We start from the raw sequence: 23,895 nt of genomic DNA, 5'->3' as shown, positions 1-23,895 counted from the left end.
TAACCATGATATAATAACTTTTGTTTGATCCCGTTTAGATTATCTTGAGGAGACAAAGTCGCAGTCGATATAATACTAGAGGTAGCCTGCCAACTACACCTAACCTGTAGGCTAATTGGTAATAAGTTTGGATAGTTGACTAATGGTAATAAACAATATAATGTTCACACCACACCAATACGCAATACACATCAAGCTGATATAATAAGCGAGAGTCAAATTATCAAGTTGCATGGAACATTTATAACAAGAAAAAGACACTTTCTCCACTGGAGTTTCCCAGTGAGAGTTTCTCCTCCGCTAAGAATTTTTAGTGAGATTTTTGTTAGTTTTACATTTCTCTTATTGATCTAAATTTTTTCAGATTTGGTTATCACATTAAAATTCCTTAAGTTAATCTCACCCGATCTCACATTAACATTTGGGTTTGAATCAATTTATTAACAGATTTAGGAGAAAGTAAACAGTGCAATTGAAAGCATACATAGATGAACATAGGACTACAAGCATTTCATCTTTTAAATATTTTTTGAATTTCACAGTATAATATTCGCTTGACTCTTCAGATTTGTAGTATCTAGATTTGTTCTTCAATTCTATTGTATCTGTGTATAGTTGGTGTAATTTCTACTGTTAGTACAGATTTAATGAATGATGATATTTTATCAAAAAAAAAAAAGACACTTTCTCTAGTTTTGCTCTAAAAGCATGCCTCAAGATACTATTAGAGTAAAACTGAAATATTGTAGCTGGATGTAAATATTAGGTCACGCTCCTGTGTAAATGCCATTCTTTGGAAACAATTTTCATCTTTTTAATTCAAAAGCACACGGGGTAATTAGGTGTTAATCTTCAGCTTCCATATTCAAATTTTAATTGCCTCTCTGCAAGACATAATATATGCCACTGAAAAGTCATTCAGATAAAATTATTCTTCCCCAACGTTTCTTTGTCAAGTAATCTTCCTTGTAGCTTCAGCATGATTATAATAATATATCTTTGATAGTGCCATTTCTTTACAAATCGTTCCTTATTGCTCGCATGATTGTTGAAAATTTCAGAGAAAATAGCACAATAGTTTGGCATGAGAAAATTTACAAGGAATGGCACAATTGTACGTATGCATATGTGAAAAACAAAAAGATGAGAGGTTTTGGAGGAGGGATAGATTAGATGATACGAAAAAATTAGTGTAAATAAAAGATTTTGGATTCGACTAAGATCTCACTCACCAAAACAAGGTAAAAAATGCATACATTAAGAAACAAAAGGATGAGAAATTTTGGTGCATTTCCTTTCTTTATTTCCTCCTTTGTAACTCGTAAGTGAAACCAAGTATGCTGTTCATTTTGAGATGGACTTGACTTCAGCCGTACCCTTTGTTATAATGTGCCAAAGGGCAAAAGCAACATTGAAACATTGGCATGCCAATTATTCTTACTTTCACATGTTTTCTAATCTGCATCAGAATATTGGATATTCATGTTCAAAATCAACCGCATATCCATACAAGTCGAAATTAACTTTTCTGTCCGTCGAATAAAATCATTGACTTTTAAACATCCTATTAAGTATATCAAAACTGTATCTGGTTCAAAGCATTTTTTTAAGTTTCCTACAAAAATCTTGTTTATAATTGAACGGTAAAGACTTGTGATTGTATTAGACTGATCGACGGATCTGAAATACATTGTTGATACTGTATGGAAAGCATTTATACATTGGCACAAGTGCCATCCTATCAATGGCGGAGTCACGACCGAAAGTTAGGAGGGACGATTGCCTATTGTTAGGCAACATAAGGGCTAGATCGAGAACCAACTATATTGGTGGTAGTTGGAATTGGTCAAGGCTCAAAACAACTATCTTGATGGTATGGACAACAACAAAATGCGAAAACGCCTAATTTCTTATATAATAGGTACTATATTGCATTATTAATTGATAGTTAGCATAATGCGACTAATCTTCAGAAATGTTTTCTTGAAAAGCAAAATTAGAATTAGCATGTTCTCTTGTTTTATTAGTTAGTTAAATAACTAATATTTGTGTTTTACAAAATTATATGCATAATCAGAGTATTAAATTGCAGTATCTTTAATACCCAAATAAGTTATACAATTACGAATCATCAAAGAGTGAGTTAATAAATCAACCAAATAAAGAAGTAATAGTACAACTTAATTCAAATTTAGCAAAGTAAGAAATATTCTAAGAAATCTTTTGTAATGTAGATATATTTTAAGTGTATTTTTCTTTGTTCTTTTTTCCCCATAATTAGCTCTTTTATCTCTTCAATACAATAAATATAATTGGCTATCCCTTTAATATTACTTTTAGTCTAATGTCATATTATTTGACTTTCTATACATGTACTATCTTTTTCATATTTTTTGGATTTTGATTCACTTGTTTCTTATTATACATGGGGCTTCGATTAATTTAAATTTTGGTAAGTACCCCCTATTATTTTGTTTGTGAGGGTGCAATACACAATATCTATAGTTTGAGAGGGTACAAACTGTTAAACTATAACTAAATAAAAATACAATTGACAATAATTGTGTAAGGTATGAAAGGAAATTTTAAAAATTTGAGGGAGCACTTATCCACCCTCAACTGTAAATAGCTCTGCCCCTGCGTCCTACTACATAGAATAAAATTTCTCACCCTACAAATAAGTACAGACCACAAGGTTATTACCAGGGGATAATTTCGGAACCTTCCTTGTAGTTTCTAAGAATTTCATGTTGCTCGTCTCTAATTTTTAAAATTGCACAAACCTCCCTGACTTGTAATGTTTAATTAAAATATTCTTCGAATATCCTAAATTACCCTTTTTAAATTCAAAAGGATAAAAGAGAAAACAAAGTTTCCTAATTCCCTCGACTTCTTGAACCATTTATGTTCCAAACAACCTACAAATCATCAAAAGACCAAACCATCCAATGTAAAAACGATTTTCAATGTTGGTTATCCAATTACAGAAGTGACCACGTAAACCCAAGCTTCATTGGTGCTCAAGCGCTTCCCCAACTAAAGCTTGCATTTTTTTCTTATGTGGGTGTGGGTGCTGCCCTTTTCTTCTATTATTAAATGGATAGTTACAGGTAGAGATTACTTGAGTTGGCTGAGATGGTAAAGATCACTGCATTGACTTTGTGTATCTTACCCTTCGTGTGATTGGCGGGTTATTGTACGGCGCGCAGTTTACCCAATACTCACTCTCGAATAGTGACTGCGAATTCTCTTGTCAATAATAATAATAATAATAAAAGATCACTCCTAATTGCTAAGATTAAATCTTATAATATATTCCCGTTCAAAGGAATCCTTTAAGGATTAAAGTAAGTAGGTCGGAAGGCCCGCACTTCTACCAATGGAGAAAACCCAAATCCCATCCTATACAATCGAGCCAATCCAGCAGGCAAAAAAACCCAACCAGGGGCAATTCTTACAGCCCAAAATTCCCAACATGGGCTCTTCACGTTGCCCCAAAACTCTCACCCTTAACAGACACTAATGTTTCAAAGAAATTCAACCTCAATGCATTCTCAAAACAAAATTTCCATCAACTACCACTCTTTACATCCCAAACCGCCTCCACCTTTCTCTACTCCATTTTGCAGATTCTTTCTAACAATTAACCTAATTCCCATTACGTCAAAAACCTCCATGTTTGTAAAGTTTTGATCAATACAGTTCTTTTGCAGAAGATAAAAATATATTGGTTTATAAGTGGATATAGCATTTTTGTGTTGGCTATATCCTTTTATCTAATAGTTTAATACTAATTTGGTCTTTCATTCACCAAATAATTAAGAAAATGATAAAAAATTGTAGTTCGCATGTAATCAAACTATCAAACAATCTTGATCGCCAACTTCAATTATCTCTTCTTTTTTTTTTTTGAAACAAGCTATTTACTGAAGTACCCTAGAATAAAAGCTACTTCCTACACAAAATAAATAAATAAATAAATTAGTAAACTACTTTCTCTGTCCCTTTCTTTAGAGATACTCTTCCTATTCTATTATTAGTGTCACGTTTTCATTTTCTTTATATTTCAAAATAAGAGTCGCCATTTTGAAATCAATACATAACATTAGTTTCTTTCAAATTTTGACATTTAAAAAAATTTCTAAATTCCAATGCACGTATAATAGACAATTATTTTGATTGCAAGAGCTACATAAGTAAATTTAATTAATGCCACCTTATTCAAACATAATGGTCACATGTCTTTCCGAAAAAAGGTTGAAATCCAAGAAAAACAACACCAATATTCAATTTAATAAGTGGTTAGTAGACAAATGGTCACAGACACACGTGAAAAGAATAATAAGTTATCACTTAGCGATGATAACCAGACGAGCACTGCATCATTATTATCAAACTAATACAATTGTTAGCGGCATATCTCCAATTCCACTAAATTGGCAGCCATTATTCCATTGCAACGTACAGTTCAAATTGTAAAAAACAGTAGGAATTGTTCATTCGGCGTCTGAAACGACAGTAGAATTGATTTGACGGCCAAATTTGACGCAATCACTAGAGACAGCCCCCACTCGGAACCTGCATCGCCTATTGCATTTTATGGGAAAACATTTCCCAGACCATGTCCTTCTCACCCTCGGGCAAACTGTAACTTCCGTCATTCGCATCTCAGCATGAAACAAATCCAGAGATGATTATTTGGATCAAAGTGAGAATGTGCGCGAGTTGGTCTAATGTTTTTAGCACGAGGGATTAGGCTGTCTACCTAAAGGATAATTGTTCGCTCATATTATAAGTTTTGGTTTCCTCTGTCTCATTTTTTTCACCAATCTCTCACATTTGTACTTTTTATGGCATGTGAATTTTCACTTGCAACACTATATGTATATATTTTTCAAACATACTAACAAGAGGCGACAAATTAAAAAGTGAAATAGAATATCTGTAACTTTAGCTGTGTTACAAGGCTGCACATTGAGCAGCCATATATTATGTATTAAGAAGCGAATGGAGCATACTTTCATAAGAATCATGATTGAGAATGTACATTCACGTGATACATATGTATAACTATTCTAATTCATTACTAGTGACATCCACTTTTTTCCTTGACACTCGACATTCTCTCACTAAGAGAGGGGCAGAGACAGAAAAGTATACAAACATACACCATTCTATGCATATGTGCACCATTTAAGACTAGAAAAGTGTAAGATATCTGAATAAAGACTAACATACAACTCACCATTTGATGCGAGAAGGAGGAAGCAGAAGATCAGGAGGGCAAAGAAGGTTGCGTAGCTAAAATGAGATTTAGCCATCTATAATATCTTTATTTTTCAAAACAAATATCTTTAATTTTGTTGCAATACTCGTGAGAAAACAGGTTTACGAAAATGAATTATTAGACTTCTGAATTTATGTTAAAAAGACAACTAAACAAAAAAGAAAAGAATAAAAAGATATGAAACTGAAGCACAAGTAGTCAAACTTTCACCCGACTTTTTGTTTTATTTAAAAAGATCTTTTTTGCCAATTAAAAAATTATTTCCTTATCAAAAATTTCCAAAACTAAAGATATCACGTCTTAAATGCTAAAATTCATCAATTATGCTAATCTTATCCACATTAGCTAGTGCCCATTAGGCATACGTTAGTCAAACCACAAATATTATTCTCAGTAATAGATGTTAAACTAACTATGGACATTTGAATGTACTACGCAGCGAAAATTTAAATGTACTTACCTCTAACCATTGTTGTCAAGCACAAGTTGATCTCTTCTTGTATCTTTGACTCCTTCTTATCTACTCTAACAATACAAAATATGTAGAAGAAGGAAAAGTAGAAAGAGAATTTAGAGTAAGGATCTTCTAGCCTATGCCTAACCCAAAAGTGCACAATTGATCGAATACCACAGGCTATTTATAGGCTAGGCTAGGGACCCTTACTAGCAAATTCAAAAATCCCTAGGGTTTCCTTCCATCAAGGAAATCTTGCCAGAAATAATATTTTCTGACTAATTGATTGATTTGATTGATTAACTGATTGAATAAGACATCAATTAATAGTAGATATCAATCAATCATAGATAAATAGAAGATACTAATTAATTATTGACAAAATGTCAATCAATCATTCTATAATGGGAGATGCTAATTAATTATTGACAAAATGTCAATCAATTAATTATGATATCAATCACTTTAGAATCAATCATGTGGATCGTAATTGCCTCAAAAGAGACAAGTCTTACATTCTCCCACTTGACCGACATGAAATAGTCTGATAACTTATGAGTGACTAACTACCTAAAAAATGGCCATAAACCTTGTTTGTCACTCACCAAATATAGTAGTTATGTAACAGTTGCTTAATTAGAAAATAATAATACACGAATCATGGCGGTTATGCTCTCATGGCAAACACTTCCTTCCATGTATCACAATGTATTATACTTCCTAATCAAGTGCTTTAAAAGAACTTTATGAATAACTTCATATAAGTTATTCAGGATCCAACTTTATGGATCACATGATCCTTACTTTATACATGAACAACAATGTGCACAAAATCATGTAAATATAAATATATCGAGTGTCTAGACAATAACAATAGTTTGAGAATAAAAGCAAAATACGAAATGAACTATTGAGTTCCATGTGAGTTATTTGACCATTAACAACTCAGCCGGCAATCTTTAGTTATTTGATCAACAATAATAACTCCTTACTGTATACTCTATAGCTACTTTTTACTTTTCAAATAACTATTGAATACTTTATGTCGACTTGCCTATTTTGACTCCCACTCTTTCATGTATACATAATGAAAGGGTATAGTCAAATCAAATATCTATAATGGCTACAATACAATTTCGACAAACTTTATGCCAAACAGTAGATTCCTGTGGTATAACTTCATAGCATCCTTGGTGAATTTATATTCATTCCAATGCATGATGTGAACACTATGCAATTGTTCACTATTATTACTTAAAAGTAATCGAAGAACTCTTGCATGAAGGTCTTAAGATAGATTAACTATCTTTTACATTCTATTTTGTGAATATCAATGATAGAAGAATTTCACAAATATCATGATTGAGAAAAACTCTCATAGTATTACTCCCACTAACCTTAATGTATATTAATTTACTAGAAAAAATTTTTCTAAGATCAAATGAAGAATAAATTAATAGACTATTGGGAAGAAACAATTTAAATTGCATTCTCTACAAATGTATTATGGTGACACATATGTATACCTAATTATCAAGAGTCATATTAAGGACATTTGTTTTCATATTTATCTAATGTAACTCTAATAGTGAGTTACTAGTGTCATAATTACCCTAAATAAAATCTCACAAAATTTGGTAGAGATTTTGTGGTAATTTGTGACATTATTCCTGAATATGGAGATTTCTCCATTTGCACCTTATGAAAACATCATCCAATTCATTCTTAAACTCTTGTAGATATACAACATAGTAAACAGAGAACTTCAATTCTCTATAGAGAACATTTTGCCTCCCACTGTTTCAAAGATAAGTCAATCAGTAGGTTCAAAGTGGATTTATCTTTATGTGTTTATTTGACAAGGAGTTTTTTAATTGATTGCTTATCTAAAATAATTAAATAATTATTTTGAGAAAAGCTATCAATTTTTCATATGCAAAGGAGTCAAATATGAATCCTTACCATTTCAAAACTCCATTCTAGAGTCAAAACACTCCCACTTACTTCATGTTCTTAAGAAATTTAAATCTCCAATTCTAATAATTCTTGAAGTGTAAAGGAATCTAAATTTCTTGAAGTAAAATAGCCTTGTTTCCTTTGTACAGCTTCTTTATGTGTAGGTTGATTACCCTCACAAAACTGAACATAATATTGTAAACTTGATTTCCATCCATACCATAATCAAAGTGGTGTTTAAACAACATTGGAGGAAATTGTTTAAGTATATACTTCAATTTCAAGGCATTACTCACAAGATATAAAGATTGTCAAAATGCTATATCCACAACTATCTCATTATTTCCTTAAGATACATCATTTGGATGTAACTAATCAAGCATTGCTTTTACTCATTAACAATGCTTCATAATTAAGGAATTTATAAAATGAGCACATATAGGATAGTCCCCTAATTTTGTGTGCCTTCATTTTATTTTCTATCCCTCAAATTTCAAATTTCCTTTCTCGTTTGAACACTTACAAAGGTATCAAATATTGATCCTTTATCAAATAAGAAAGGAACTTTATATTTGATGAATGGTTACCTATTAATGAGATAAATATCTCTCACCAATCAAAAAGGATAGAAAATAATTCACAAAATTTTAGTGTTATAATGAAACTTGTGAGGACCCATAATTTGGCTTAATTTTATATTATTTTATTTTATTTTCTCGTGTGCATTTTCCCTCAATATACTCAATTATTTTGATTTTTCCAGAGATTTTATAAGTGAGGAGAGTTTGTAAAATGTTTTCCTAGTTTAAGTTAGTTCGTGACAAGTTTGAAGTGCAGTGTAGACGTGGTACCCGCTAGTACGGTAAGTGCGATATATTTTTGACCACTAGTTGGAATTTTGTATTAAGTGATATTAATTTTCCAAGGTGCTAGGAGATAATTAGAGGTTACTTAGATGTATTAACCATGGAGGGACAAAGGGATAGGTTTGAACTTAAAAGGGTGCTAGGTGTTGCAATATGGTTGGATGTTGGACTTTGACCATTTTACTTTACCATTACCAAATATCAAAATTGACTCAAAAATCATCTTCATTTGCTCCTTCTTGGCCGTGAGTCTTGAGAGGAAAAGAAAGCAAAACCTTCAACTTATTTCTTCCAAATCTTGCTCAAATCTTGTGATCCAACCGCTAGAATTTCAAATTTCTCCATAAAAATCCTTTGCTAAGTAAGATTAGGGAAGGTGGTGGAGTGGTTTTGGAAGAGGAGGTGCTAAGTTGCTTCTTTTCTTGAGTTTACAAGGTGAGTTGCTAAGAACTTCTTCCTTTAGTCTTGATAATGTTAAATTAGTGGCTTTAGTGGTTGAACATGTTGATTTATGGTGTGTTTATGGTTGGAAGTGAAGTTTTGATGGATTTTTATTTATTATTGCTATTTTTCTGTTTTATATGATAATCATGGTTTAGTCATGGATTGAGGGCTTGTTATAGTGTAAAATGGAGATAGTATATGTTGGATATGATTGGTTGCGAAAAATTTCTGGTTGGTGCTGAAATTCCAGTTTAGGGATTGTAATTAACCCTGTTCTGCCTAGTACTGTTTGACCTAGATAGAGGCCGAATTGGCCTTAGTATAAAACATGAAAGTTGTACAGAATTATGTTTTATAGTTACCTGCAAAATGTCAGCTAAATCGGAGCACTGTAACATGTGGAATGACCAAAATACCCTTGACTGCCACAACCCCTGATTCGCTGACAGTTTTCTATTTTCATAGAGATTCTGATTTTTTACCATGAAAATGAATTATTTGGTTTTGAAGGTCTTCATAAGGAATGTAGGTCTCTATCTTAGCTTCGAAATTCCATAATATTCGTCTTAATCTGATAAGCGTAGCTTAAGTTGCGATCGAAACATCGAGAGACGTCAAACCTGCTGTTAGGCCTATTGTCTTTCAAATTGGTTTTCGGTTGCATTATTAAACTTGTGTTGTAATTGACTATATATGAAGGGTATTGTGACCCTAATTAGATGTTTTTAATAGCTTGTGAATTATATTTGAGGTTGTGGTTGATTTGGGTTGAATTTGGTGATGAATTGTAGGGTGAAAAGTAAGAAAAACAAGGGGAAATGCTGTTAAAATTTTCGCAGGAACCCTGGAGCAGTTCTGGGAAATCTGCAATATCTGGATGTCGAAATATCGGAATTGAGTTCCGTTTGTTGTGTTTTAAACTAGATTCATAGGGCTATGAACCATGTAAATTTCAGTCTCTGGTTTGGTCTGTGGGATTTATGGTGATTTTTTCAAAGTTAACCGAAATCGTATACCTGCTCTGCCTTTTTCTGGTTAAGACAGCAATTTGAGGCTCGAATTTGATTGGCTTGTGATCTGAATCTTCCAAATGTGTCTTCTGAGAAATTTTACCCCTTTGAGTCTATTTTCCAACAGTGTAAATTTTATCAATTTTGGACTTAAGAATCCTAAGATATGATTTTTCAATCAGGGGTGTGTAAAACTGGAAAAATTCTGTTTTCTTGGAATTATTCTCACTTTCAATTTCATCTTGAGATATGAGCTAGTACATCATTGTAAGTATGATTTTGAGAGGAGTGAGGGGTTTTGGGGTCATGTATGTCCTTAGGACCAACCGTTTTCTTTTATTCTTAAGCCGTCTTTTATTTTTTCGTACTAGTATATAACTTGGAGGGGTACCTGACTAGTAATCGAACCTCATTTGTGCATCCTATTTACTCGGTTTTGGATGAGGAAATTTCAACTGCTTTACCTTTGTTATTCTTAGGGTTTCACGGTAATTAGGCCACTTTGGGTGAAAATTTTTGGAAGTACCTGTACTTGAACTGGTGAGTGTACCACTTCCCTAATTTGTTGCTTATCTGAGCTATCTGTGATTTCTGTATACTCTGTATGAAACGAGGGTATACTTTATCTCTCTCGTTTCTCTCACCTGGTTACTTTGTTTCCTGCATACTGTATAAGTTTGTATTCGTTCTCTGTATCTGTTATCTGTATCTGTTCTTTGCATAAGTCTGTGACCTCTGAGCTCAAATCCTGTGGCTAGTTACTCGAGTCGAGCCGGCAAGGGTCAGGTCGATTAGATAACGAACCACGGTAGTCTGTTTCTGGGAATCTTTGGGTATTGAGACTCTTGATTCTGGTATATTCGAGTATTACCACTTCTGTTTCTGTTGAGGTGTTCGGGCCCGGTAAGGGGTATGTTTGGTGGACGGAAGTTGGTGTAAAGTGGGGTCTACGGACATGGTTGTTCTTTATACGTTGACGGAGAATCAACGAGTTGGGATCAAGTACTGCTGCCGGAAATCTGGCTCCCGAGAGCCACCTGTATCCTTTCTATTTTAGACCAATGTGTCTAACTGCTTTACTTTATACCTGGCATATATTTTTGATTAGTTAAGTGTGAATTGCCATGCTTTTAACTGCTTACATGTTTGGTACCTCATTGAGCGTACGCTCACCCCGTTCTGTTATCTTTGTTTTCCTTATAGGGTTCCATGTTTTGAAATCAAGGTTTTGAAGGAAGAGTTGAGCTAGTATAGTTATTTTTTTTTGTATAGCTCCTCTGTGGTTGCAACCTAATAGTATTATGATCCAATGTTACTTTTGATTTGTAAAACCTTCCAAATATGTATATATATATATATATATATATATATAAGGTGTTCCTTCATGTCTATGTGGTGTGTGGTTGGGATTGAATGACTGTACTTGTACGGTTCAAATTTGAGAACCTTTGTTCTATTTAGGCTTGTATTATTTTGAGATTTGAATATATGTACGTATACGTGCTAGGCTTGGGAAAATGTTATTTCGTTTATTATTGAGGTTGTACCCTGTGTTATGGGATGTATTTGATTCGAGGACTGTGGTGAGCGAGTGAGTCCTGGCGAGAGCTGGGCAGGCGGTCCGTTAAACCCTTTGGTTCGCCTTAGGGTAAAGTGGGGCTGTCACAAAATTCTTATGACATCCATAATGGTTGAATAGTCTGCTTTGCTTATGCAGTCTACCTGAAATATTATAGTCAATAAATCTAAAATCTGTAAAGATTTATGATTTATCAACTCTTTATTTTCTTATAGAGATATATCTCAATCTCTTATGCCAAAATTTAAGGAGTTTCCCCAGTGATAAACATACTTGCTGCCAATATAATTATTATGATCAAGTGCAGTATATTGCTCAATTCAAAGGATAGTACTAGAAACTTTAGAATTAATAACTTTACTATTTTCAAAATCTACTACTAGATAATGAGATTCATAATCATACCCAATCATAATTAATTTGAAAATAGAAATTCTAAAGTAACAAGAAAATAATGTTTTAGAAAAAAAAATAACAAATTTTCTTAAAATGAGCAATAATACATCACTTATCTTTATGTGAACATTTTTTTTTTAGTTTCTATAAAGAAACTTTTGTTCACTTTTCATATAATCAGAAACTTATTATACTGGCAGCATAAATTGACATTTCTAGCCAATTCACCAAATATATCACAATTTATAACACTCAACAATTGAAATTTTCTTTTGAGTTACTTTCTCTCAAGGTAAAGAATCAAGTATCATTCTCCTACAAACAACGTTGGTCTTTATTTCTGTTTGACTTAATGAGAACAAAATTACCTTTCTTTCCATTTCTTCTTTCATGAAGGTTAAGTTTCTCTTATTTCTTAACCTCTTTATCCTTTCTTAATACACATGGTTAAAACAAGTAATTAACCATATATCTTTATGTGTATTATAAGGGTTTGAATGGTTAAGAAATTTTGCATGAAAGAATCAAAAATGAAATGCTACAGAAATAACTCAATTTCAATTTGATGGGACTTTAATTGATGATATAGCAAAATTCTCAACTCTAAGAAATGAGCTAAAATACACTTCAATATTTAAGTGTCACAAAAGAAAGCCTTCTAATGGTGCTAGTTAAAATTTGCAACAATTTCTTTTATGGCTTTCATGCAAGATTTAACTATAAATAATTAGGGTTTGAAACCTATTTTATATGAATATGAGACAAAATGAGCAAACTATTAAATTGCTCCCAATTCTCATACTCAACCTCTATATTAGCAAATATATCCACATTATGAGAATGGTTTGTTCATTCTCATGGAAGTGCTAATTTAAAACTTGCACCAAAACAAAAGAGAATGAATTTAAAAATCAAGCTAATAAGAACTATAAAATCATTGGAATGAAACACTGAATTAACAATCAAGAACCATATCATAAAAAGCTATGAATTTGTACCTTGATTTTGAATCAACCTTATGTCAATTCAAATAGAAAATTCAAACCCTTCTGTGGACAAAGGTTGCAAACATGCATAGAATTTACTTTACTTAATCATAAGATTAGTAATCTAGAACAATGAATTAAAGAAATAATTCGTACCTGTGGGCATAGAAATATCTCTTAATTGACTATCTAATTTACCATCTTATGTCAATTAACCTCATCAAAATAATTACCTCCCTATGGGGCCGGATAACTATCTCAATGAATTAATTGCAACTTGATATAGATGCCATTTTTTTAAATTTCTTTAATCACTCAACACTATGTGAAAACGAAATGTAAAAATTTCTCCAAACACCAATATACTTAAGATGCTGTGGCTACTCCTAAGTATACGGCATTATAAGAAAAATTGTCAACTAGTCAATATGTTGACTAAAAATTCATAATTTCAATCACCAAACTGTATGTGATGAAAAACTTTTCTCATCAAATATTTGGGATGCTGTGGCTACTCCCAAATATATAATGTAAAATTGAAATTTTTAGCATGGCATCTTGTTATTTGTCAATATTCAAAAAACTTTATGTTGACTAAATTTCATTGAATTTTCTTTTCCTTTCATAATCACTTAATCTTATGTGATTAAAGTTATTTACACCATATATTTGAGATGCTGTGGCTACTCCCAAATATACGATGTAAGAAAACTTCAAATGAAAATTCATAGAAAATAAGTAGTCAACTCGTTGACTAGAAATCCTTGATTTTAATCACTAAACTATATGCGATCAAAATTGTAGTACATCAGTGTTGGAGATGCTATGGCTACTCTCAAACATAAAGTGTGCTAGACTTTATAAGGATATTAAAATAGTCAAAAATCTGTATTTTGACAAAAGAAATTCATAATTTCCTTTTTTTTCTTATATTCATTTTTTAACCACTAGCCTTTATGTGATTAAAATACTTCATGCATCAAATAATTGAGATGCAAGACACACTTTATAAAGGAAATTCTCTAAAATTTAAATATAATCAACCATACTAATGTTGACATTATAATATGAGATAAATGCACATAAGTGTAGTGCACAAAATACTACATAATTCCAAATAACAACGGGAACATGAAGGCAAATTCATATTGAAATCATGCCTTTAGATATTTATCTCATAATAAGGTAGCACATATTCAATAATCCTGCAGATCTATTCATATAAAGTCAACCAATTATCTTGCATAGATTAATATGATATTAATCTTTTGATTATTGAATATAACAACTCTTTATATGTTTCTCGAATTATTATATTGTATTGATAATAACAATCAATACATATAACCCTTACAATCACAAATATGTAAGTCCAAGAAACATTCAAATTACCAGATTATTGGAGAAAATCTGAATGAATTGCATAACCAAATAAGGTATCATATGAATGATACATATACATGGGATTAGTCAATAAATCTCAATTATTGAGAAAATAGACCATAGATCCCATGGCAAATTAAATTCGATTCATTTAAACTTGATACGAATTTCTAAAACTTTTATTAGATTGCTAATAAACCATGAAATTATAAGTTGAACAACATGGTTAGAGGTTGGTTCTGATACCACATGTTAAACTAACTATGGACATGTGAATGTACTATGCAGCGGAAATTTAAATGTACTTACCTCTAACCATTGTTGTCAAACACAAGTTGATCTCTTCTTGTATCTTTGACTCCTTCTTGTCTATTCTAACAATACAAAATATATAGAAGGAGGAAAAGTAGAAAGAGAATTTAGAGTAAGGATCTTCTAGCCTATGCCTAACCCAAAAGTGTACAATTGATGGAATACCACAGGCTATTTATAGGCTAGGCTAGGGACCCTTACTGGCAAATACAAAAATCCCTAAGGTTTCCTTCCATCAAGGAAATCTTGCCAAAATTCATAACTGAAATAATATTTTCTGACTAATTGATTGATTTGATTGATTAACTGATTGAATAAGACATCAATTAACAGTAGATATCAATCAATCAATCATAGACAAATAGAAGATACTAATTAATTATTGACAAAATGTTAATCAATTAATCAGGATGTCAATCAATCATTATATAATGGGAGATGCTAATTAATTATTGACAAAATGTCAATCAATTAATTATGATATCAATCATTTTAAAATCAATCATGTGGATCATAATTGCCTCAAAAGAGGCAAGTCTTACAATAGATGGTTAATTATGACTCTAGATACTGTTTAAAGTTTCAAAGTCTGTATGTAGCTCTGCTCTTATGTATGTTTTCCGTTTGCATTTCCTTCAAGGTTAATTATACTAACCTGAGAGCATACAATCGTGAGAGCACTTTCCCCCACTAGGAAGAGGAACGCAAATAAGAAAATTTCCCTGGTTAGGATTATGATGCATTTGTCATGCTGATGGAGAATTGAAGGTGTCAAATTAGTCGGTATTCTTAATTCTCTCATCTGTTGAATCTATTCATTCCAGATGTGAAACCGAAATGACCCAGCGAAATTTTCTTGGATGATAATCATGAAATGGCTCAAATTAATAGGGGTATCTTAGACACCTAGCTATTGATTTTTCAAAGAAAGATTTAGTAGTCAGCTAGGCTTTGCAGCGTATATCTTGCATAACTATCCATAATTGTTCTGGTCAATAATTTGAGGTAAGCTTAATACGTCCACTTCTAATATTTTTAATTACATTAACAAGAAAAAAACGGCTTATTATAGCCATATTCCACATCCTAACTTAAGTTCTCTATTTCATCCAATTATGAAACAGTATTTTTAGTATAAAAAAATATATTTAGTCGTAATTATATATTTCCGTATGGTATGTGATTAGATACACACTTGAGGATAAGGTGGCAAATATGCACTTGTCTAGTTATATTCCAAACCTTGACTTTTTTATTTTCTGTCAATATCAATGCAGTCAGCTGATGCCCTTCCCCCGTAGGCAAGTTGCATGCAGCATGATTTACTGAAAATTTTTAAAAAGTATTATTGTTTCTCAATTATTGTAATGTTCTGCGCGTCTAGCTAACTAGTGCTTTCGGGCACTGGTTAATTGTGATCATGAATATTATTCTCTGAAAGAGTAAAATTAAATCAAGAAAATGAAAAAATTGTAAAATTAAGTCATAAAAATTGAACATTGCAAAGAGGGGGCAACAAATGTAAATGTAGCATTGTAGATGGCCAATTATTTAATATCAGGGCGTTGTTTAGACTAAGCCCTTTTGTTTGTATCTGTAAAACTAGGGGAAAAAACCTGATCTCGGCCCGATAAGGAACCCGGAAAAGAGACTGGATCACTAGGTCAACCAGTGGATAACTGGTTGAACCGGTGAGTATTAGTTTGATATTTATAAATATATAATAGTAATTTTAATATACATAAAATATATAATAAAGTGCTTTTAGATACTAATTATTATACTTAGAAAGATATATAATAAATATATAGATATTAATAGAAGATTTAATTTCATTTTATCAGACTTTTAAATAAATAAATAATATAGTCAAGTATAAAACAAAATTTATATCGCTTGTTTTAAAAAATATAGCATTATTTTATTTTTTATTTGAAAACAAAGTAATTTTCTAACTAAACAAATATTGTCAGTTGACAGGTGCCGAACCTATGCAATAATAATAATAATAAAACCTAACTACTACAAAAAGTAGTCAATAATCAATTCTAAGTACTGGAGCAGGGACTCTAGGTGTGCAATAGGTTACTTGATTCACCCTGTTCCCGAAGAGTGTGCTTAATCCGATATACCAGAATTAATTAACTGACTAAATTTACTAATTAGTAGACAGTGGCAAGCAGGGTCGTCTCCTCAGGGACTGGGGAGAAATTTATTTCCTTTCAAGTCAAGACAAATGGGGATTTTCAGGATTAAATACTAACTAAATAAATTAAATGCAGAAAATAATTAATTAAAAGAAATAATTAGGAGAACTCTAGCCAAGGGTACACTTCAGAAATTGTTCATGCACTGATCATTTATTCAAGTATAATTCCAACATTTATTAATAGATTAGTTATAGTTGTCATGCATGCGATAAACAACCAACCTTCCCTTAATTTCTCGATAGTTAAGGTACGACCGTTAACTATTTCTCTAACCCGAAAACAACCCTAGGTACTACCGTAGGATTTAATTTCTTGATTGCATTAATAATTAGAAAAGCCCAATCCTAACTAACAAACACTCTACGAGGGTTTGTTTAAATTAGATTGTATGTTTCCCTGACATAAACCCAATTACGCCAGTTGCTACTGAGATGGAGATAATCGAACAATTACGGATTCAATTACCCCTAATTAGCAAAATAGCCTATGTGAATAATTAATTATTACGCACTAATCAACCATACACAAGAGCTATAACAATTATATGCAAGAAACATATAAATACAAATAAATGGAGAAAACAGTTAAAATAATTTAGATCTCATAGTCATTGCCGAACCAAATCGTCAGTTGTCCCCTTGATTAGAATTGAGAAGTTAGTTCTCCATAATTAGAGAACAAGCCATGCGAACAAAGTTGAAAAGAGCTGTCGATTCCTTTTTCCCAAAGCCAGTCAACCGAGAAAAGAAAAGGAACAATTGATTTCAATTGTCTTCAAAGCCCAAACGCACAGAGAGCCTGATGCTCCCTTTTAATTTTTCGGTCAAAACAAGAATGAAAAGCAATTCCAATAGTCTACAATGGAGGCCCCTGCTTGCCTTTCTCTTAATTGTTATAAAACTAACTAAAACGTAAGTCAAAGGCCTAAACTTCCTGGAAGTCTAATTCCTCTTTTCCGTTGGTAGCCGCCGAAAATGAAGGAAGTGATTTCCTTCTTGTCAGCTGCCCCCACCAGAGAGGAAAACAAAACGGTTCCCCCCAATTCTCCTCTTTATCCTCTCCAAAAATCGGTATTCAAATACCAAATGCCAAAACTCCCTGAAATAAAAGAAAATCTATTACAATTTAATTTCTTCAGCTTCTTAAGCAGACCCCACTGCTTCCCGAAGTTGTAGTCCGCTGCTTTACTCCCTTCTTAAAGTGCCCCACGTGCGACGAACCAAGGAAATCCGGCTCTGAGGGCTGGAGTTAGGTGTGAGCACGCCTAAATGTCAAGAAGTCCTGGAATGTTGATTTTTAGCACATTTTCTTCACTATTTCCTGCAAATAACACCAACACAAAATATCAGTAGAATCCACCCAACTAATGCAATATTTGATCAAAGAATTGTGTAATACTACCCAAAATATCTCACTAAAATGCACCCTATCATCAGTTTAAAAGTTAAAAGGATTAATTGTACAATGAAAAATAAACAAGTTTACTTAAAAAATATTTAGTTATCAAATAAAAACAAAGCAAGTGGTAAAGTCTATATATATATATATATATTTAAATGAAGATCCAATGTACAAATCTTATCAAAAGCATTGTTAAGTGGCTAATTGTGCATATAATTGGTGAATATTTTCCCCTTTATTTTGCTAAAATATGGTGTTAATCGATAAATTTCACTCATATTTGACTTTTGGTATTGTTTTTAGGAATTGTTGGTGAGAATGAAGTAAAAGGCGCATTAAAAGTCGACTTTCCAGAAGACGTCTTGTTAAGCATGCCCACGCTTTGTCAAACGCGAAGTTGTGCTTCTAAAGATCTATGTCTAGAAGACTCCAGTCTGTTAAGCGTGCCCACGCTTATTTGACAAGGTAGTCAAGAGTTCGCAGGACATGAGATCAATCTGTCAATTGATCAAAAAGCCGGTTGCTGCCCATGGTTTTACATATTAGTCACGGAATTGGAGATCTTGAGGCGTTATGACTTGATGTAATTTATTTTGGAAACCAATTGATAGGTCTTGGTTGGTTAGTTTAGTTTAAGTAGGAGTCCTAGACGGAAAAGGGGAGCCCATCCTTATTAATAGGGGAGAAAACAGACGTAGGCTATAATTCTTTTTCCTCTTTCTCTCTTCGACAAAGCAAGAACCCTAATTTAGTTTTGGTCGCAAATCTACCATGAGGAATGGCTAATTTCTTTTCTTGTTGAAGGATAATTGAAGCTTTGGTTCGACTATACTGTGAGATCTAACTTGATTTGTTTGCTTCACTTATTTATGAGTATTTATATGTTCTTTGTGCATTCATGATTATGATTATTTTCTACAGTTAAATACCTGATCAATATTTAATTGTCAAAATAGTCTAGTGCCATCTAAAATATCAAATCCGTAATTGTTTGATGCTTTTAGTATCTGTGGCGTGTGATATAATTTGATTGTAAAAGAAACTTTCGAATCTATGTCACGGGAATATATAATCTAACTTAAATGAACCGAGCTTGTGTGTTTGTTGGTTAGAATTGGTAGCTTCTCTAATTATTAATGGTATCAATAGGTTAAATCCTAAGAGCTTGTTTAGGATTGCTTAATTGGCAAGAGAAATAGCCACAGAACGTGTTGTGGTTATCGAAACAGTAAGAAAAGGCAGGTTGTCAGAGCGTGTTGACAACCATAATCAATTTATTTATGACTAAGTGATTTCACCTTTGCATCGATGATCAGTTAAATGAACCAAAGTGGAAATTAGACCTTCAACTAGAGTGTTGCCTATTCTTGGTTTAGTTTTATTTAATTTGTGATACTGTCTTTATTTTTATTCAAATGAGCTATTTAGTTAATTTCTCCTGATCCCCCATTTTTCACAAAGAAATAAATCACCCAGTCCCTGTGGATACGACCCTACTCACCACTATGCTCGAATTCATATTTTTAGAGTAGAAACTTTTATTTTTGCTGGTCTAACAAGCCAACAAATTTTGGCGCCGTTGCCGGGGACTGGTGCCTTATTAATTTATTTTCTTTGATTTTTATTTTTATTTTCTTTTTTATTCTGTTGCTAGTTTATGCCTCGATCTTCTCGTACAGGTGAATTGCAATACGATCCTGAGATAGAGAAGACAGCACATTTACTGAAAAAAAAAACTAAGCAACAAGCAAGGTCGTCTAACTTGGTTGAACCTTCTAGTGAATCTGAAGAGGAGATTGAAACCATGGCGGACGAGAGAACCTTGAGAGAGCTAGCTACACCAGATTTAAATCAACAACCTCTTTGCATAACATATCCTATTTTAGAAGTACCATTTGAATTGAAATCTGGATTAATTCACTTACTTCCATCTTTTCGTGGACTTGCAGGTGAAGATCCTCACAAGCACCTCAAGGAATTTCATGCGGTATGCTCAACCATGAAGTCCCAAGGAATCACGGAGGAGCAAATAAAATTAAGAGCCTTTCCATTTTCTTTAGCCGATAAAGCTAAGGATTGGCTCTATTATTTGCCCTCTGGATCAATTACCACGTGGACTGATATGAAGCAGCAATTTCTTGAGAAATTTTTTCCTGCTTCTTGAGCTGCAAGCATTAGGAAAGATATCTGTGGGATTAGACAATTTAATGGAGAGACATTGCACGAGTATTGGGAAAGGTTCAAACAGTTATGTGCAAGTTGTCCTCACCATCAAATCCCTGATCAACTTCTCATTCAATATTTTTACGAGGGATTATCAGCAACAGATAGGAAAATCATTAACGCAGCCAGTGGAGGAGCATTGGTGAATAAAACACCAACGGAAGCGAGAAGGATAATTTCAAGCATGGCAGCCAATGGTCAACAATTTGGTGAGAGACAGGACTATGATCCTAGAAAAGTCAATGAGGTGAGTATTTCCTCTATTGAACAGTAATTAGATTCTCTAACCTCTTTGGTGGAAAAGTTGGTTGTCAGACAGGTTCAGCAAGCCAAAACATGTGGAATCCGCTATGCTTCGAGCCATCATACTGATATGTGTCCCACACTACAAGATGATCCAAATGAATATGTGAATGCAGTTGGCAGATTTCCTGGTCCACCTCAAATGCGCTATGATCCTTATTCAAACACCTACAATCCAAGGTGGAAGGATCATCCAAATTTCAGTTATGCTCCAAGGCCACCGGGATTTCACCAACAGCAATATCAGCCTAGGCTCGCAAATTCACAACAGCAACCGGTTTCAAAATCAGGTACATCACTTGAAGAAATTGTTAAATCATTAGCTACTAATGCACAACAATTTCAACAGGAGATGAGAACTAGTATTCAAAATCTGGAGAATCAATTGGGCCAACTAGCAGCTGCATTTAATCGATGGGAGTCTCAAGATTTAGGAAAATTGCCTTCACAGACTATTATTAACCCCAAGCAAAATGTGACTGCAATTACATTGAAAAATGACAAAGAGTTGCCACAACCCAGTCAGAGAATTTCTGAGCAGGCCATTGAGGAGGCTATTGAGAAAAAAGAAGTGGCACCCAAACCTAAAGATGTGCCGCAGCAAAAATTCAGAGATGAATCGTCAGTAGTGGTGACACCTCCTCCTCCATTTCCCAGTCGATTTGCAAAATCCAAGAAGCAAGAGCAAGAAGTTTTTGACATTTTTCGCAAAGGTGAGGTAAATATTCCTCTTCTCAATGCCATTAAATAAATTCCACAATATGCGAAATTTCTTAGAGAATTGTGCACCACTAAGAAAAAGTTAAAGGGTTTTGAAAAGATTTATATGGGAGAAAATGTTTCAGCGATTTTACAACAGAAATTGCCTCCTAAATATAAGGATCCAGGTATATTTACTGTTCCTTGCAAAATAGGGAATGTTAAGGTCGAAAAAGTATTGGTAGATTTAGGAGCTGCAATAAATATCATGCCTCGTTCCATTTATAATTCTCTGAATCTTGGACCCTTAGAAGAAACGAGTGTCATTATGCAACTTGCTGATAGGTCTAATGCATATCCTGATGGGGTGTTAGAGGATATTCTAGTTCAAGTTGATAAATTGGTTTTTCCTGCAGATTTCTATGTGTTGGATAGGGATGATGATTTTTCTGTTTCACCCCCAATTTTGTTAGGCAGGCCATTTTTAATAACATCTAAAACAAAAATTGATGTTTATTCAGGAACCTTGACAATGGAATTTGATGGTGAAATAATAAAATTCAATATTTGTGATCCCATTAAATGTTCCAGTGAGGCACATTCTGTTTTTGTTATAGATGTAATTGACCCTTTCATACAGCAAAAGTTTGAATTAAATGGTAGAGATACTTTGAAGGTTGTAATCAATCGCAATTTGGATTCGCCAGAAATGTCAAGAGGTGCAAAGAAGTTTGAGTTACACCCTGATTGATCACTGGTATTATCTAACCAAAGATGTTAAAGAAAGGCGCTACTTGGAAGGTACTCCAAGAGTTTCAATTTTTAGTTTTTTGTGTTTTTTTTATTTCGTATTTTTGTGTTAAAGGTGAGTTTAGTTTGGTTCCTATTGACCGAAACTTTTTATTGTAGGTAAACTCTTAGGCAGACGACTTTCGATTATAAGACGTGCCCACGCTTTACGCTAAATGCAGACTGTTGATTTTCAAGACCCTCTGTTATAAGACGTGCCCACGCTCTATGTCCGGAGTGCACTGTTGACTTTCAAGTTGGATGGGCAGAAGAGCTTTTGTTATAAAGCGTGACTATGCCTTGTAGCATCGTCTTGAGTTTGATTTAAGTGATTCAAAAAAAAATTTAAATTAGAAAGAAAAAAAAAGCATCATCCCCAATTCGGTTTGGGCCCGTCTCTCTTATTAGCAAGGGCTGCTATCTTTCCTCTTCCATTTGTTTCAATTACCCTAACTTGTTCCTTTTCTTTTCCTTTTCCCATAGCCTTGACCGAGACTCCAAGTGCCATCTTCTACCTTTGGTCTCTGCTGCTCCATCATCGGCAAACGCACCTTCGTGGGACTGCTCGCCTGAAATTCTACCGAGTTCCAACAAGAAACGGGTATTATCTAGGCTGCTTCTTCATTCATCAATTTTTGGTAGTTCAATTTCATCAATTCAGATTTCGTGCTGCCGATTTCTGTTTTCCCCCAGTTAATTGCTTTAACAACTGCACTTGATTTCTTGGATGTTGTTTTTGGAATTTTATACTACATTCAGCTTTGACAAACCAAGTAACTTAACTTTGAGTACTCCCGACGTGGTAAAGTTTAGGTTGTTGGGTGTTGATATGAGTCTGTCCCTCAATGAGTTCAATATACTTTTGGGTTTCATCGATCCGGAGGCTGTCTCATCTCCAGAGTACATGAACAGTGCATGTGATTATGGATAGCCATTCGCTAGGGATTATATTGACATTTGGCGAGAATGGTCTATTGATAAGCTCACCTATAATCCTAGCAGGTCCAAGAGTTCTTATTTGAAAGATCCCATTTTAAGATACGTTCACATGTTCTTAGCGTTCAATTTTTCTGGACGGAAGGATGCGTCTTGTATTTTGAGTAAAGCTGAATTCTATTTTCTGTGGTGCAGGTCAATAATGTCAAAGTTAATTTTGGATGTTGGTTAGCTACTCAATTGCAGACCGTGCTCACCAAACCACACAAGCCATTAATATTGGGGTCTATTATCACGCATTTAGCTCACCAGATGTGTGACTCACTTGGGGAAGATTTCGAAGTGCATGTTGCTCGCCCAACGGATCCGTTGGATTTGGCTTGTTTGGAGCGAATGGGAGTTATTCATCGTGTTCAGGACCAGTACTAGTTTGCATCTCCGGGGGAGCTACGGCTTCGGTCACCAGCTAGAATCACTCTGCCCCTGTTGCTGTCCCCGCTGCTACTTTGTCTACAGACGACGCAGGTCCTTCTACATCCACGTCATGTCCACCATCTAAATGGATGCTCAGTTCCAGAGTTTGCACGCGCAGATACAACATCTAGACAGTCGAATTGCCAATATCGAGCTTCAAAGTTTCGCGGATGGCGGAAAACTTGGT

At 33.6% G+C, this 23,895-nt stretch overlaps 1 protein-coding gene across 1 annotated transcript; it reads left to right on the top strand.

Moving 5' to 3' along the window:
- Window positions 1-20,691: 20,691 nt before the first annotated feature.
- On the top strand, window positions 20,692-22,260 carry LOC113774250. Its single transcript, XM_027318805.1, has 3 exons — window positions 20,692-20,754; window positions 20,827-21,528; window positions 21,670-22,260. The coding sequence occupies exons 1-3, from the start codon at window positions 20,692-20,694 to the stop codon at window positions 22,258-22,260; spliced, it is 1,356 nt and encodes a 451-aa protein (XP_027174606.1).
- Window positions 22,261-23,895: the final 1,635 nt, after the last annotated feature.

Source organism: Coffea eugenioides, chromosome 6 (genome assembly GCF_003713205.1).
Source record: "Coffea eugenioides isolate CCC68of chromosome 6, Ceug_1.0, whole genome shotgun sequence".
In the NCBI taxonomy this organism is placed as follows: Eukaryota; Viridiplantae; Streptophyta; class Magnoliopsida; order Gentianales; family Rubiaceae; genus Coffea; species Coffea eugenioides.
This window is presented reverse-complemented; position numbering and strand designations above follow the sequence as displayed.

Bases quoted from the DNA above. Each gene is read 5' to 3' on its own strand.
- LOC113774250 (XM_027318805.1), top strand. From the start codon at position 20,692: ATGGCAGCCAATGGTCAACAATTTGGTGAGAGACAGGACTATGATCCT. The intron at 20,755-20,826 runs GTGAGTATTTCC...GTTGTCAGACAG, and splicing joins ATCCTAGAAAAGTCAATGAG to GTTCAGCAAGCCAAAACATG. The intron at 21,529-21,669 runs GTAAATATTCCT...ATTTTACAACAG, and splicing joins ACATTTTTCGCAAAGGTGAG to AAATTGCCTCCTAAATATAA.